Source organism: Branchiostoma lanceolatum, chromosome 7 (genome assembly GCF_035083965.1).
Source record: "Branchiostoma lanceolatum isolate klBraLanc5 chromosome 7, klBraLanc5.hap2, whole genome shotgun sequence".
In the NCBI taxonomy this organism is placed as follows: Eukaryota; Metazoa; Chordata; class Leptocardii; order Amphioxiformes; family Branchiostomatidae; genus Branchiostoma; species Branchiostoma lanceolatum.
In genome coordinates, this window is record NC_089728.1 from 21,074,468 (window position 1) to 21,091,451 (window position 16,984).

The following is a 16,984-nucleotide window of genomic DNA, read 5'->3' on the forward strand; positions in this document are numbered from 1 at the left end:
CTAGAGTGTGTCAACGTTCAGTCATCAGTGAGTCCAGGTCACTTATCACCATAGCTGGAAGCTGACCCAGCATACAGACAGAAAACTGTGTATCTCAGTGGTTCATCATGGGTATCAATCAATTAGACATGCATGGCCCAAGTCTGAAGACAAAACTACAGATGGCAGGCTGGTTCCATGCAATTCCATTTTTTATGTTCAATTTGTTCTCAAGTCTGCAGATTTCTGTTGCAGAATGAACTACATGTTGGAACAAAGGCTTTACTAGTATCAACCTCCTTGCTAGTACATTTGTATATAGTGCCTCACTCTTTGTAGAGCCATAATAATTATTATTGTTACTGCACTGATTCAACTGTGAATTGCTGGTACACATGAAAGTGATATAGATTTGAACACCACAAACATTTTTTGTCACCCAGCTCCCAAGCCCAGAGTCTGGCCAGGGAGTTCCCTTGTGGGTAGCTGGAGTTGTGTCTGCATTAGTTAATATTCACAAGGACTGAGTCAGAGACTTGCAATGATGGTACTATGCCACTGTCAAGTATCCATTATAGTTTGTCTTTAGGGGGACATAGATGTTGCACTTGACCTGATGAGGACAGCAGATAGACCATGGTGATTAATAGACAGCCTGATTATCGATTAAGAAAGCAGCCCTCCCAGAGGTCATCCCCCTGACAGGGAGAGATTGTGTAACTTGGAAACTAAAACTTAGTTAGTTAGGTACAGTACATGTACGACAATGTAATAAGTGGTAAGAAATTCACCGCTGTAAAAAACAACAACTGGTGTTTGTGAGTTTTGGAAGAATACAATGCACTGAACCATCAATCATGGTGTAAACAGCCTATGTGGCTGGAGCTGGTGATCTAAAAATTACACGGTAAATCTGGCATAACTAATGCAGACACAACTCCAGCTACCCACAAGGGAACTCCCTGGCCAGACTCTGGGCTTGGGAGCTGGGTGACAGCTCTGATGGGTCTCAAGTGAGTCCAAGGGTGGAGCAGTTCAGTCATGGTCATTAAGCTCTCCTCCCAGAGTGAGTCCATCCTAAGTTCACAGGACTCACTTTAGGAATACGGAGGGCCATGGTCCACAATCAGTCTAAGGTTCGCTAGGGAGCAGACAGTCTGTCGACCAGACACCGTAGGAAGCTGATTGCTTGACTCAACAAAATCTCAGGATCTTTTACAGACCATTAGTCTAAGAGCCGTCTAAGGATGGCACAAGTTAAGCATGCAGAGGAGGCTCATTTATTTTCTTGCAGCATTCAATATGTTACATCGCGACCAGCTTTAAATTTTTTGTCCGTCCCACTCATTCTTGGAGATTTAATGTTTTAATTTTCTTTGTTAAATCTGTCATTTTAAGCCTACAAAAATGCAATTTAATCAATTCTTTGTCATGAAGTTCTCATTTTTGGGATTTTCCGTCCCAACAAGCAAATTTCCGTCCTGGGACGGAGGGATGGGTGCTGGAGACAGCCCTGACTGATAACGAAAATTATACTGCACTGCCAAAAATACAATTTCTTGTATTCTAGTTTTTTCTTACATACAGAAAAATATTACTTCATGCAAGCAAATTTTTCTGTATTCAAGAAAAAGGTTTGTCCACGAATTAAGCAATTTTTTACTTACTGAACGTTTTCTTGTAGTAAGATAATCTTTCTTATAAAAATGACCTTGGTTACTGCCGGAAAGTAATTCTTGCAGTAAGATTTATTTTCTATGTATATTCTTGATTCAGACACCTGGATCTGAGGTTCTTATACTAAGAATGCATTTCTGTTCTTAAGACCAAAATTCTTGATAGCAAGAACTACTTTCTTATTTGAATTCTAAGATTTAGGTTCTTACACCAAGACTTTTTTTCTTATCTCAAGACCAAAATTCTTACTGCCAAGAAAGGTTTTCTTCCCTTTAAGTTTTATGTTCTTATAACAAGAATTCATTTCTCTTCTCATCATCAAGACCTAGAACTGCTTTCTTATTTTCAAGATGTAGGTTCTTACACTAAGAATATTTTCCTCACTTCAAGACCAAACATGCTTATTGCTGAGAAATGTTTTCTTACATCAAGATTTAGCTTCTTACATCAAGAATCCTTTTCTCGCTTCAGGGGCAAAAATTGTTATCGCCTAGAAATACTTTCTTACTTCTAGAGCTGATCTTCTTAAACAAAGAATATTTTTCTCACCCCGAGAACATAATTCTTGCTGCCTAGAAAATGCTTTCTTACTTCTAAGATTGATCTTCTTACAATAAGCACACTTTTCTTACATCAAGAGCAAAGATTGTTTATTGCCAAGAAATGTTTTCTTACTTCTAAGATTAATCTTCTTACATCAAGAGCACAATTCTTGCTACCAAGAAATGTTTGCTTACTTTTAAGATTAATATTCTTACACCAAGAATATTTTTCTTATATCAAGAGCACAATTCTTGCTGTCAAGAAATGTTTGCTTACTTCTAAGATTAATCGTCTTACTCCAAGAATACTTTTCTTATATCAAGAGCAGAATCCTTGCTACCAAGAAATGTATTCTTACTTCTATGATTGATCTTCTTACAACAAGAATATTTTTCTTATATCAAGATCAGAATTCTTGCTACCAAGAAATGTTTGCTTACTTCTAAGATTAATATTCTTACACCAAGAATATTTTTCTTACATCAAGAGCAGAATTCTTGCTGCCAAGAAATGTTTGCTTACTTCTAAGATTAATCTTCTTACAACAAGAATACTTTTCTTATATCAAAAGCACAATTCTTGCTGCCAAGAATTTTTTTCTTACTTCTAAGATTAATATTCGTATACCAAGGATACTTTTCTTACATCAAGAGCACAATTCTTGCTGTCAAGAAATGTTTGCTTACTTCTAAGATTAATCTTCTTACAACAAGAATATTTTCTTATATCAAGAGCACAATTCTTGATGCCAAGAATTTTTTTCTTACTTCTAAGATTAATCTTCTTAAAACAAGAATACTTTTCTTATATCAAGAGCAGAATTCTTGCTGTCAAGAAATGCTGGCTGACTTCTAAGATTAATCTTCTTATAACAAGAATACTTTTCTTACTTCAAGAACACAATTCTTGCTACCTAGAAATGTTTTCTTACTCTTATAATATAAGACTGATGTTCTTACAAGAAGAATCTCACTCCAAGTGTTACAGTTAAAATGACATGTTGATGGCTTAATATTTCTGTAAATTGTGGACTACGGTAAAAAAAATGACATTGGCAAAGCTTTACAGTGTATTTTTTCAAAAAATAATAGATATAATAATAATATATAATTATACAATACATGTATTGTTGTACAAGTACCAAAACTAATTTTGATACAAAGCCTTCTGAAACTGAAAGAACATAAAGATTACAAACTGCTATGTAATTAACATGCTGTATGATTTATTACATATGATATATTTCATAATATATAATTCTTTATCGTCTTGGAAGGTGGTATAGAGCAGCCTCATCTGACTTGGATGATGATCTTCGACCACGGAAACCAAACCCTTCAACTTGTTCAAGCCCATTTCTGTTGACTTGGCATTCCCATTGGCATTCAAATGATCTTCCAACATCTGGGGAAAAAAATGAAGACTATTGTCATTAATTTTTACTTTCTGAGTTGAGCTAACTAACTTCCAGCTTCTAGAAGTGAAAGTTCCAATTGAAATGATTTCTTCACAAAGCACATCATATGTTTTATCATTCTTTAACCTATCCTTATATATGTTTCCAGAAACAATACAATTAAAATAGTCCACCCCTCAGCGGTGGAATGTAATCTTCCTATGTGTGCGGATCGCTTTTTGATTAAAATCTATTAATTCGTCGGCCAAAAAGATGTTTTGAGTTGGACCCAAAGAGGCTTTACTTATCATTATCTCTAATGCTTGATGCTTTTGATGATTAAACCAACCAGGGGCCCTTTAACTTAGTTTTTTTCACATGATAAATAAAGTTGAACTGATTTTCATATAGTCGGGTGGGGAGGGGGGCACTTACCTTTTCCATACTGCTATCCAGTGTTTCCGTGCAAAATTTGGCATCTGCTGCAGCCTCAGACCATGATCCCCATCTTGTATATGTTCTCTTGTACCTGGGTTTTGACTTTGAAACCGACTTGAGTCTTCAATTAATACAAATAGAACTAGAAGTGAACAGCACTTGAAGGCATGAACTTCTCACAGCTTTGGCCCTACTGTCAACTGCCAGTGGGATTCGATTCCACCAACTGCCAGTGGGATTTGATTCCACCAATCAGGAGTTAGGAAAAGATCACATGGCAAGTGTTGCCATTGGTCAAAATTTTATGCAGATATTTGCTAGAACAATCAAGATTTTTAAAGAAAATTTAACTTGGCTTCTATTTCTTGCAATAGCCTCATCTTAGCCAGGAAACAACCATTATATTATACGAGTTAAAATAAGAATTTCAAAGAATTTCTTGTATTTCTTCAAGTATTATTATCAAGAAAAACCAGAATTGCCTTGCTCAAAGTTTCTTGATATGAAAAATTAGAAAATTCAAGAATATAATTCTAGTTATGACTCGAACTTTGTCTTCAACTTTAAATATCTTGAAAATTCTTGATTTTCTAAGCAGGATTCCTCAAGAAAGGCAAGAAGAAAATTCTTCTATTTTCTTAAACATCCCAAGAAAAACAAGAATTTCTTTCTCAAAGTTTCTGGATACAAAAATCAATAACATTCAAGAATATTATTCTAGTTATGACTCGAGCTTTGTCTTCTAGTTTAGATATCTTAAAAATTCTCGTTTTTCTAAGCAGGATACCTCAAGAAAGGCAAGAAGAAAATTCTTCTATTTTCTTAAACATCCCAAGAAAAACAAGAATTTCTTTCTTAAGGTTTCTTGATACAAAAATCAAGACCACTCAAGAACAAAATTCTAGTTGTTACTTGTTTTCATAATTTTGAATTCTTGTTTTTTCTTACTACCAGAAAAAGAAGATAGGGGAGAGAAAAATTCTTGTATTTTCTTATACATGGCAAGAAATAGATTCTCCATTCAAGAAAAACAAGAACTTTTAACTTTAATTTCTAGAAAATTCTTATGAGAGAAAATCCTTTATAGAAATTATTTCTTTATTTAAGAAAAATAAGAAAATGTTTCTTGTTGTGAGAATTTACAAGACAAGATTCTTGGAATGGTCTGTTGTGCTTTTCTTATTTATTCTTATCATTTTCAAGGAAGTTCTTCACTCAAGAAAATTTGTCCACGAATTAAGTAAAATCAAGAAAACTAGAAAAAACAAGACAAATCATTTTTAGTAGTGTGGGTATTGGGATGAAACCAAGCAAGTGCTATTCTATGCACTAACTTGTGATATCATAATATTTCAATTCAATCTATAAAACTGGATAGCAATATGAGAAATACCAGACATTTCAGATATCCTTCCCATATCTTTCATCAGTGAACGGAAATGACTGTTTTGTGATTTTGTGTTTTTTTAGTGTGTGTACACAATGTTTTGTTTGTTTTTCCTTTATACAAAGCTAGATATGTACCATAGGTTACACATAAGATTTCACATAAAGTACACAAAATAATAGTGCAACTGTCTTCTCCTGCTGTGGAAAGAATTTGCATATTTACATACCAGAAGATAAAGTTTCAATTCGGAATTTAAACCAAACCAATTTGTGTACAATCGCATCTTCTGGTTATGCTAGTCTGTAATGATTCAAATTATGCAAATACCTGGCCTGGAAATACTTGGATAATTTCTCTTGAAAAAATTTCCACAAAACATATTAGCAACAAATCAGATGCCATATGCCATTTTGTATATACAGTCAAACCTGTATTAGCGGTCACCTTTGCATAGCGGCCACCTGCCCATAGTGGTCACTTTTTGTCGGTCCCTTGAATTTTTCCCATTGACATAAGCATTAAGAATTCGTCTATAGCGGTCACTGTCCAACGCGGTCGCGGCCACATGGTTTTCAGTCCCGTGGGTCTAGAAACACTGCCGATAACGGTCACGGCGCATGGTCGCCCGGCAAGATTCGGGAACCGTCTTTCAAATCTCGGTGGATAAATATCGTCATTATACTTTTTTTATAGCAGTGTTATCCATGAAAATGTTGTGTATGGTTTTATTTTGCTCCTGGTGTGGGTTTTGAATTTCCAAAACCACTAAGACGCCAGAAATTTGCAGACAAGCAGGCTCTTGCGCACGATCCTAGCGGGCCGGACGCTTTGTTTACTTGGGTTACTTCACTAGCAGTAGCATGGGCGAGCAGTTTGTTTTAAAAAATACAGACACGCCTTTTATCCTCTAAAATGGTTATAAAGTCATCCATTCTTTGTAAATCTGTTTTCTTTATTTAAAGAACTATTTTGACGAAATAAGTTTACATTTTGTACTATTCAATGTAGAGTAAAATCATACCCCACACATTGTAGCTGCACCTACATTACAGTAGACTATTCCAATGACCTCACAGGTGCCATCTTGTAATTTCTCCCGTCACGGGAATCCAACCCAAACAGTCACTTTAAACAGGCTGATTTTACCGTGATAATCCGCAATTTTCTGCAGATAAATGATGTCGCCGCGCAATTGAAAATGACACGGTTGTCTTCGGCAACATTTTGGTCGCATGACTGCTTCGGATTTGGGGCGGATCGATGGATCGACTTGGGACAAAATTATATGCATGTGGAAAAATCGAGACCGACCGAAAGCAGAACTTGAGTCATCTTGAGCCGATCGTCGTCTTGTGGAAGTGGTCGGTAGACCAAGTTTGACTGTACACTGTACATGTATGTGAATAAATGTTTCTCAGTGGGTACAGAAAACATGTGCCACTTATTGCTCGTGGTCAATCAACCATTTCTATAGAGCGGCCACCTGTCCATAACGGTCGATATTGGCCAGTCCCTTGAGTGACCGCTATAGACAGGTTTGACTGTACACATATCTTTCAAAGCATCCTAAGGAAAAAAAATATACGTCGGCTTCTGAATAGTGAAATCAACTTTCATCATTGTAAAGTTTTTCCACTGGAAATGTTAAAACTACACTTAAGATTCAAACATTCGACCATAAAATGAGACACGTTGGCTCGACAGCCCAGCAGGATTACAGGGAAACCTTCCAATCTAACATCTAGAGTGCTACATCATCCGGGGATTGGCCTGACACCACCGCCGCTGCTTCCCAGACAAATTACAAGCAGTGCTTTCCTACTGGGGAATGAGCTGGCAGTTTTCCAGCCTCCTATGTCTGGGCAGAGGGCCCCATGGGTAGGGGCAGATTACAGCGGGAATCTCACTGGACGTGCCGCACATTGGCGACCTTGCGATTTGACAGAGTGCTTGACAAATTTCATCGATGAAAAACATCTTTTTTTATGCTTTGTGTGTTTATTTTTGTTTTTTCAGTCTTATAGTTATACTGTAAATGCAGAAATGTTCGTGGTAGTTTTATGTTTGCGGTTTTTGCGGCGACTGTTTCACCTCAAACTTAAAACCACCCCAAACATTTTTGTACAATACGTGTAGCCGTATGTGACTATAGCGCTGCCGCGAACATAAAACCGCAGCGAATACTCCATTTTCGCCTAAGCGCGAAATAAAAACTACAAACTTAAATGCATTTACAGTAATATGCATGTACTCTAATGTGCAATTAGCATGATTTTCCAAAGTCAAGGGTAAGACAAGTCCGATTTAGGACGCAGCGAGGTCACCAATGTGAAGCAGTCCAGTGAGATATCTGCCTGAGCTGCCATTGGCTGTCATGTTGGAAGGGTAGTGACGCATCAACTGTGCATGCATGCTGTCAAAAATAATCCTGTATGGTAGTTCTTTAATGCCAATTATACTGGTGTAGTTATAAGTATTGATGTTTTGACTTTATTTTCATCTACAATTTGCTAGAAATTTCTGCATGCTATTCTTCCTGTGGTCCTATACATGTACATGTAGTGCATCAATACACAAAAGAGAATGAAAAATCACACATTTGATGCAAAAGATACACAGACAAAATATAGAAATAAAAGAAATACATTAAGTTCATTCAATAACTATCGTGTGGTGTGGTCTAGCATTCCATTGATGCGACAAGCGGTAGATACAACACTTGGAAAGACAACATTTAGAGAGAATATTCAGAGAGTTTTTGGTATAAAACCTGCTTCTGCCAGATCTTACCTTAGTCACTGACGAAAGATAGCGGATACTGTCTAAAATGTCTGACTTTTTCAAAATTTTATCCAGTTGCTTGAGTAACTATTTTTGGCATATTTAGAGGGACTGTAACAGTTGTAAAATGTAACTGTAAGTCATTATAGCAATAAGGTATCTATGCACGCGCAATTTTATTAGACATGTAGTACTACATTAAATTTATGATATTGCTTGACAGATGAAGGTTGCAGCTTTTGCAAAGAATGTTTTGAGGTATACAAAATACTGGTTATGTCTATAGTGCTGAAACTGCAGTTGTGCCAGTGCCTTCTGATGGATTTCATCATTTTATCATATAAAAACTTACATGTACATTATTCCATTTGTTACTGGATAAAACCATACTAATCTGACTTGTTAGTTCTTGAATTCTGAAAAAAATAATGCTAAATCATCAAAACAGAGCCTGGAAAATCTTGTACCTTGATACATACATGTATATGCAGTTTCAAGGAGTGAATATAGTCAAATTCAAATTTTCCTCTCATGAAGCCCTTTATTTCTAGGTTGTACTTCTTTTCTTGCTAAAAATGTCCAGGAGCCAAGAAAATGAAAATAGTGTAGCCTATGGTTTTGAACCATAACAATTGGATATTAATTATCGTTCGCCCAGCTTCACCTACCCCTTACTAATAAGAATCATAGAGACACAAGAAACACACAACACACTGTTCTTTGTGGCAGAAATATGGGGGCAAGGCACAAGGTCTTCAATGCTACCAATTTCCATCTCTCTTTGGTTTGCTTATCTTGTGAAATGGGGGGCTTTGTGCTCACTCCTCGCCCTGCAGCATAGTAGACTTTCTCTGAACTCGCTACCCTACTGCTGCCTTGGTCTGAGTGGAGTGGTGCAGCTACACTCATGCTCTTCCAGCTAATATACTCCTCCCCTCATCAGGGGGCATGACCATTCTCTGAGTCATCTCCTGACCCTTCTTTTCTCAACTATCCTCGGAGTTACTTGGAAAGCTTCCTCCTAACTGCCCATCACCTCCTGGTACATGACTCACAGCAGGCCATCCTTGTTTGCTGGGACTCAGATCATTAACGTCGCTTAGCAACTGTACCAGTCACTAAGCTGTCATATGAATCTTTTTCAGCTTAAGGTTACAGTCACTGTGTTATTTCAGGTGAAACATTCAACTATGTTTTGCTGAAGATGGAAATCCTGTATTCTGGAGAACAGAAAGCAAAGTTTGAAAATTGGACATATGACGAGTTTAATACTATATGTTTATGCTCAGTTATTCATATCTTGTCAATTACTATTACTTCTGTTTTGTGCACACAATATCCAAATCATGCTTCCATTATTTCAGTTGACCCCTGACCTCTTGCGCTTCATTTGAGTTTATTATATTTGATTTTGCTTGATTTACTATTTATCAATTGTGTAAGTTTTGTTCTTGTAGTTAATATCTAGACGGACTTCAGGAAGAATAGTGTAGGATTGTGAATACACTAATGGGGATCTAAATATAACAAACAAACGAACAAACAAACCTTTACAACTCGTTCTAATGTTTTTACTGTGTCTTCTGACGTGATTTCCTCGTCGGAGTCTTCTATCCCTTCATCATGGTTCTGGCTGTCGTCGTTGTCGTTACTTGTCATCCTGTCTATCAAGTCCTCCAGGGGGTGGCTCAGTTCCCGCTCTTCTGACTCACTCAGTCCATAGTCTAACGCTCTGTACACTACAAGTCCTAGAGAATATACAAGCTGTGGAGAGAGAGAAAGAGATATGAAGTAAGCAACAGTGCCACAATATGTACAATTAGAATCGGCACGTCCCTGTACTATGTGGTGTAGTGGTCTGCGCTTCTGTCACTTACCACATCTGGTTCAAATTATGAGCAGCCAAACGGCCCGAGTTTGCGCCCGGGTAGGGCACGTCTGGATAAGAGGCGCATTGAGTCATACCAAAGAGTTTAGAAAAATGGTACATACTTTTGAAACAGTATGAAAGTTAAACACACTCCACTGCCAGTGGACTAGCCCCCTGCTGCAGTGATTGCACCACAGTGTGGCCAGGGCTATGAAACGGGGGTGGGCGCCGCCCAATACATGTACACGTAGGTATGGGAGGACTTTAACAAACAATTAGAATCAGGGCTGTATCTAGGACCCATCCCAGGACAGAGAAATTTGCTTGTTGGGATAAACAAAAAAAAAACCTCTGTCGAAAAGATATTTGAACTTCATATCATGAAATAGATGAAAATGCATTTGTGAGAGCTTAAAATGACAGATTTGACAACGAAAATCAACACAATAGGCTCACAAACAATCAGTGGGACGGGGAAAAAATTAAAGCTGGAGACAGCCTTGCATAGAATAGTCAACAGTCTAGCACTACAAGATGAGCTCTTTCAGTTAAATCATAGAAAATCATAAAATCCATAACAGTTACTGTATAACATCAGAAGACATACAAATACTGCTAAGTATGTAATAATCCATAGCGAAACATGTATTATAAAATGAACAGAGAAATATGTTGACATGTTGAACAAGAATTTGACGACTGACTCTAGATCTTTGAGGAAAAGGCAACAACACTCCTTTAGCATTTTCCATCAAATGGTTAACATAAACAAATTGAAAGAGAATGTCAAAGCTGGATACATATAGACAATCAGGCACCATCTTTCAATTCCTTAACATGATATCTGTACTTATTGCTTGTTAAGTCCCCAGGGTATCATGGACATTTACAGAAAAAAAGCCTCTACTCTCATAACACATTTTACTGTAACAGTAACTGTTGTAATTGTGTTGCAAGATAAAAAGAAGATGGCAAATGCAAGCGCCAAGGAAATTGATGTAGCTTTAGGAATATGACAATCATATAGGATCATTTTACATTCAAAAGGACACACTCAAGTACTGTAAATCACTTTAATATAGCGGCAGGAAAATACAGCAGCTGGAGGAAATGGAGTAGGTCACGGCACTTAATTTCAACAGTGAGAAGATACTGTTTTCCGTCTCAAATATTAAGTGATCAAACATTTGCGATGATTAAATTCTAGCTGTTGACTAGTGACCGTTAAATCAGCTAAAATTAACTTACAGTTAACAAATCAAGAATTACAGTATACCAAAACCTGACAGCAAATACAATTGTACTCAGGACCCTACACAACCTACCGTAAAATACTAGTGCCAAACAAAACAGCACTAGAAATTTGTCTACATTTCGAACATTTCATATTACAGACAAGAACTATCTATTTCATCATACCTGTAAAATAAATGCTGTCACACCCTCAAGACCAGGCTGCTTTCTAAACGCCCTCACCCTAACACTAATTTGATTAATTAGAGAGCCACGCCCATCTAACCAGCCTTCCCTAAGGATGTAAAAGTACCAGTATATTTTATGGACAGTAATGACAGTAAACTCTGTGTCCCTGCTTTTACTGTCCGAGTTATAAATGACATCAGGAATGGAACCAGTCATTGTAAAATCTGGGTCATTCTTATCGGTTAGAGAGAGTCCACGGTCTCGAGTAGCGATGACATTTTATTAGGAATAGATGAAGATTTAGTACTCTTACTTGAGGAAATGGTAACGTCTTGAAAGAGTGAATAATCTAAGTCCTTTGTTCGGCAGACATTCTGTCTTTAGTTCAAAGGAGCAGATGAAAGATATATAAATAACAAAAATGTAAATTTGTGGACAATGTTTTATGAAGTTTTAAAAATTGAAAATAAACATTACACATCTTTAAGGTTTGTTGTATGAAATGTCATTTGTAAATCAAGAATATATGCCTAATGGTATTACATACGACTTTAAGATAATTATGATATTATTATCTAATTTCTCTTAAGTTATAATAGCTGCAGCAATATTTCCCAATACAAAGCTCTAAAGCTACATGTAGCCTTGTCAACTACCAAATGTTATAAAATATCATAAAAGCTATTACATGAATCCCTAAAAGGAGAACCGTTACAGAAAGGTAACACAACATTTTGTTAATCTCAAAACATTATAGTGCTTTTATTTTTGAAGTTTTCGCAGTGACCTCTTCAATGCAAAATTATGACACCCCGAATATACATTTCCATTGTATTACTGTTACCAACTTGAAGGCTTAGTAACAGTTGCTACAATTGTATACAACAGAGTTGTTTCAACCGCGGAGTTCAAACAGTGACTTACACCTCCTTCCGCCTTCTACTGTGAAATCAGGTCACCTGGAAAAATAATGAATTGACAACAGCTACAAAGCTCCTGGCAGAATACAGGTGTGCACCTTCCACCATATCTTCCATCTCTATGTTCGAGGTGTGTAACTCGATAGGAATGCTGTCTCACCAGTCTACAGCTTACAGCTACATGTATGCCTTAAACAATGGTTCTAACAGTAGAGATGGGATAAACACGATTATGGGATTACCTACAACAACATCTGGGATCATGCCAGCAGCTGAGATTTCTTGGCAAGGCGTATTTAGGTAAAATGCAAACATAGCCGAAGGGCAGTTGGGTATGCATGTATGATAGGTTTCCCAGGTGTGATGTGATCATAGGGTTGACCTAGTGTACAAAAATTGGTCAGGGCCGTCCAATCAAGGAAACACAGGTGTGGACAACAGCAGCTTTTGAAACTCTTCAGGACTGGTATTCAAAAGTATAGCAGATGAAACTGGCCCCACATCATTTTCTAAAATGTGAACTTCGCTTTTATTGTTCATTGTTGGAGTATGTAACATATCTTATATCATACCCAGGCCATTGATAATTTTCGATATGGGTGTTCAGACCGGTCAGTTCCTTAGCTCGATTCGAACGATTCCAACTCACTCTAACTTTGCCGGTTGTGCCGCTGTCAAATATTCAAAAACCAGATTCGTATGTTGGAATTAATGTTGTTACAATTTTTTTTTCCAGGACACAAAACTCTCTCAACTTCTGACACATTTTGCATTCAAAATGTGTGTTTTTAGGGTGGGTAAATAAATGGCATAAATAATTCGACCATAGGGCCGCCAGTACCTTGTGTGATACAGAATATACCGTGTTGTATTCTACAATACATGTATATAAAAGAACTTTGAGGTTGATTTATTCTAATATACATGTATTTTTTACTGATCAGATAAAAATGAATTAGGGGTGGATACCAGTTTGGCTTAATAAGGTCCAAGTCCAAGTTTAGGTCCAGAGATTTAGGTTCAGGTCCTGACCTGAACCTGATCCTGTCCAGTTGATGTTTTGTTTTATTAGACTAATATTAAGCATAGAGAATAATACTGACATGCACAACTATAAAATTTTCTTGGTGAGAAGACTTTCAAAATAAACCAGTATTTGATATTTGAATGTTGCACTTATTTCAAATGCCTTTTTTGTCAGAGGGAAGACTCAAAACGCTTTTATCAAACAAAATAGAAAAATATATTTGCACTTTGTTCAGTTTTTTTTTGGCTATCAGGTTTTTTTGACTCGGTTCTTGGATGTTATAAAGGTCCGAATCAGGTCTTGCGAACCAGTATCCACCCCTAAAAGGAATCCAAGAACCAAAATTAAATTTGCATGGACTTAAGTGACTGCTTGGTGTGGCTCTGTGACCAACCTGTGGAGAATTTGCTACTTTAGCAAATCCTACAAAGCCATGTCAGCAAAATGTGATACCTTAAGTGCATTATCTGTGTTATACTAGCTGATCAAACAATGTTTACAGGTTGGTTACAAAGACTGGAGACAGACAAAGAAGACTAGACAGGGCAACATTGCTATCTCCATGAAAAATGGAGATAGTGTTTTGGGCGTGTCTGTGCGTCTGTCTGTGTGTGTTTCTGGACTATTGTAGTCAGCATAACTCAGGAACCTCCGGATGGATTACGATATTTGGTATGTGGGCGGGTGTTGTAAAGCCAAAATTCAAGGTCGATTTTGGGCCCCCTGGTATGTGACCTTGGTACTGCAGCAGAACTTGATTTTTTCTATCTTTTGACCTGGACATGCTATGGTCTTGTTGTGAAGTGTTTTGTTTGGTTGAGGTTAGCAAATATTTCTTTGTCCCTTGCCATTTATTTCAAACTTTCTTGTTCAACATCATAAATGACATTGCAATTTTGCTCTCTTTTAGGTTCATGTTCCATTTTTTTCTCATTTTTTCTAGATCATCCCTCATTGATCAGCATACTTAAAGGCCGAGTCACCTTTGGGGATAGTGGAGTATAAATAAAGAGGTGGGTATCGGTGACACAGCCCAGTTCACATCTAGGGCAGTCGGTCCATTGACGATACATTAAGGACATGATAAGAACATAACGCGTCTATAGACTGGTGCAAATTACTTTCAAAATCAATATAGTCAAATTTTATCCACTCATTGATAATGCCACTCTGACATATTTCTTTAAAAGACCTTTGTGGAAGACTTAGAGGAGGGAAACTAAAAATCTTGCATGTACAGAATTTCAGAATCATTTTATCAGAGCATCATTTTTTTTTTCAGAAACGTGTGATCAAAACATCTTTTTTTGCCAACGTTATTGGCAGTATTCTGAGGGCTGACATACCGTAAAATCCCTATTTACGTGTACACCCACTTTTTAAACTTTTCAAGTTGCAAGCAGGTGCTCCAGGCTGACGCCAAAATCAGGGTGCGTACGTTAGGAGGGGTTCTTCCTCGGAAAAATCGCATTATCAGCAAGAGAGTACGGTACATCTTCATGCAAATGAAGTGTGGAATGCTACCACACAATCAGTCAGTAACAAAGAATAAATGATACATTATATTCAAATTGTTTGTTTGATATTTTCTACCCAGAAACATTTTCTCAGTAACCGTTTAAGTCGGTAAACAATGTCATCATCGGAAGGATGATCATTCATGTCAACCTCTTAACTATCCACCGAAATGCTGGAGAGGGGGTTCGTACGTTAGGAGGGTTTTTCCCCTGAATGTTTCAACTCACTGAGTCAGGCCCACAATCGTCCCCAAATTAGGGGTGCGTACGTTAGGAGGAGCGCATACGTAAATAGGGATTTTACGGTACGTGTCATGAAAACAAAGCCTGAGGAGTAGGTTTACGTATATTCGGTTTTATAAAGACTTAGTGAATACAGTCATATTCAAGTTTAACATACTTTTATGTCCTGTTGATATATTTTCACCTTGAAAATAAAATGCCTGTGAACCAAGGAAATAGATTAGTGTGGCCTTTAAGTGACCTTTAATAAGTTAGTGCCTTAGATTTTCTTTCACAGAATGTGAGGATACAGAAAACCATTATAATTTAAAGTATAAAATTAATGTACATGGCCTCTTGGACATCCTATAGTTAAATCCCGGCACCCAGTGTCATAAATCAACATAATCACAGATGGTCATGGAGCTCCTAAAATTTTCAGAGCTACCCAATTTATTGTAGAACCTCAAAATATGATTTGTGATGAATCCTCATAAAATTATAATTAGGAGGCCTCAGGCAGGCTTTATCAAAAAATTTGGAGGCTTCGCCATTAAGAACAGTGATATGACCCAAACACATGTCACAGGGGTATAATAAAAATAGATTATTAGTAATAATCATATCGGATTGCAGACCTATTCAGCGGCAAAAGGTTTCACAGACCAGTTCTGTATAATGTAGAGATACAGTAACTCATAAGCATACATCCTATATCTTAGTATATGTAGCAAATGGTTAGTAGTATCTAAAGAGAATCTGATGTATCTTTAACCTTCTCCCTGCTGCCTAACTCTGTAACTGAAAGAGAATGGGGAGCCAAACATCTACTTCAGTGTGCAAAAGGTTAAAAACAAGACACATCTCTCCAATAGACAAAAGCATAATCACATTTGCTGCATATAACTAAAACCCTAAAATAACTAAAAAATTAACTTGCCAACAGATTTCAATGTTCACATATTTTCTTAACCTTCTCCCTGCTGCCTAACCCTATTGCCAAATACAAATGTGAGGCCAAAAGTCTACTTCAGCAAAGAGAAGGGTTAAGAAATTATATCGTCCTTGACATAAACAAAAAGAACAACGACCAATCATTCAGGTCCGTAGGAAATAGACAAAGAGGTCATAGACAGGTCAGGCCCTGGTGACCTAAATAACAAGTTGGAAAAATACTAATATATGTACATTTACATTTTGTATATCTAGACAGTTGTTTCTGTAATTCTTGATTTGTTAACTGTAACTTAATTTCAGCTGAGTTAACGGTCACTAGTCAACAGCTAAAATTTCATCATCAAAAATATTATTTGAGACAGTGATGTTTGTTCCCACCGTTAGAATTCAGTGCCGTGACGTACTCCATTTTCCCCCAACCGTTATATTTTCCTGCCGCTATATTAAAGTGATTTACAGAAACAAATCATCCAAGATGTAACAAGATTTAGCACTAAATCTTCATTTCAGTCTTTTGTAATTGTAAGTAACCAACAGGTTTTATACACAGATGGCAGCTAGTGTCCTAATAAAAGGTTGTGCGTATGTGACTTTATAGCCATCCAGTAGTTTATGTGGTGTGACACATAAAAAGTAACAACCACCAATCCAAGTCTGGCTGAAATAGACATCATAGCCAAATGTAGGCCATATGGAATTGTATCAAAGATGTAATAGATAAAAACATTTAATAGCAGAATGGATCATACAATCTATTTGGAAACCAGTCTACTCTCACCTCTCAAATAGAAGTACCCCCTGGAATATAAGTACCCCCCGGAAAAATCTTCAAAATCTAATATAAG

General features: G+C 37.0%; 1 protein-coding gene and 1 long non-coding RNA gene across 23 annotated transcripts in view; both read right to left on the bottom strand.

The window, feature by feature from the left end:
- LOC136438106 (protein spire homolog 1-like) overlaps positions 1-16,984 on the bottom strand; it is a 75,085-nt gene that overhangs the window by 34,521 nt on the left and 23,580 nt on the right. For all 22 annotated transcript variants that reach the window (XM_066432793.1, XM_066432791.1, XM_066432788.1 and 19 more), the window contains exon 3: positions 9,753-9,968. In XM_066432793.1, coding sequence (XP_066288890.1) covers positions 9,753-9,968 — 216 coding nt within the window. The remainder of the gene's footprint in view (positions 1-9,752; positions 9,969-16,984) is intronic.
- On the bottom strand, positions 2,290-5,325 carry LOC136438123 (uncharacterized). Its single transcript, XR_010756390.1, has 2 exons — positions 4,031-5,325; positions 2,290-3,603 (listed from the first exon to the last, which is right to left on the bottom strand). It is a non-coding gene; the product is annotated as an uncharacterized lncRNA (long non-coding RNA).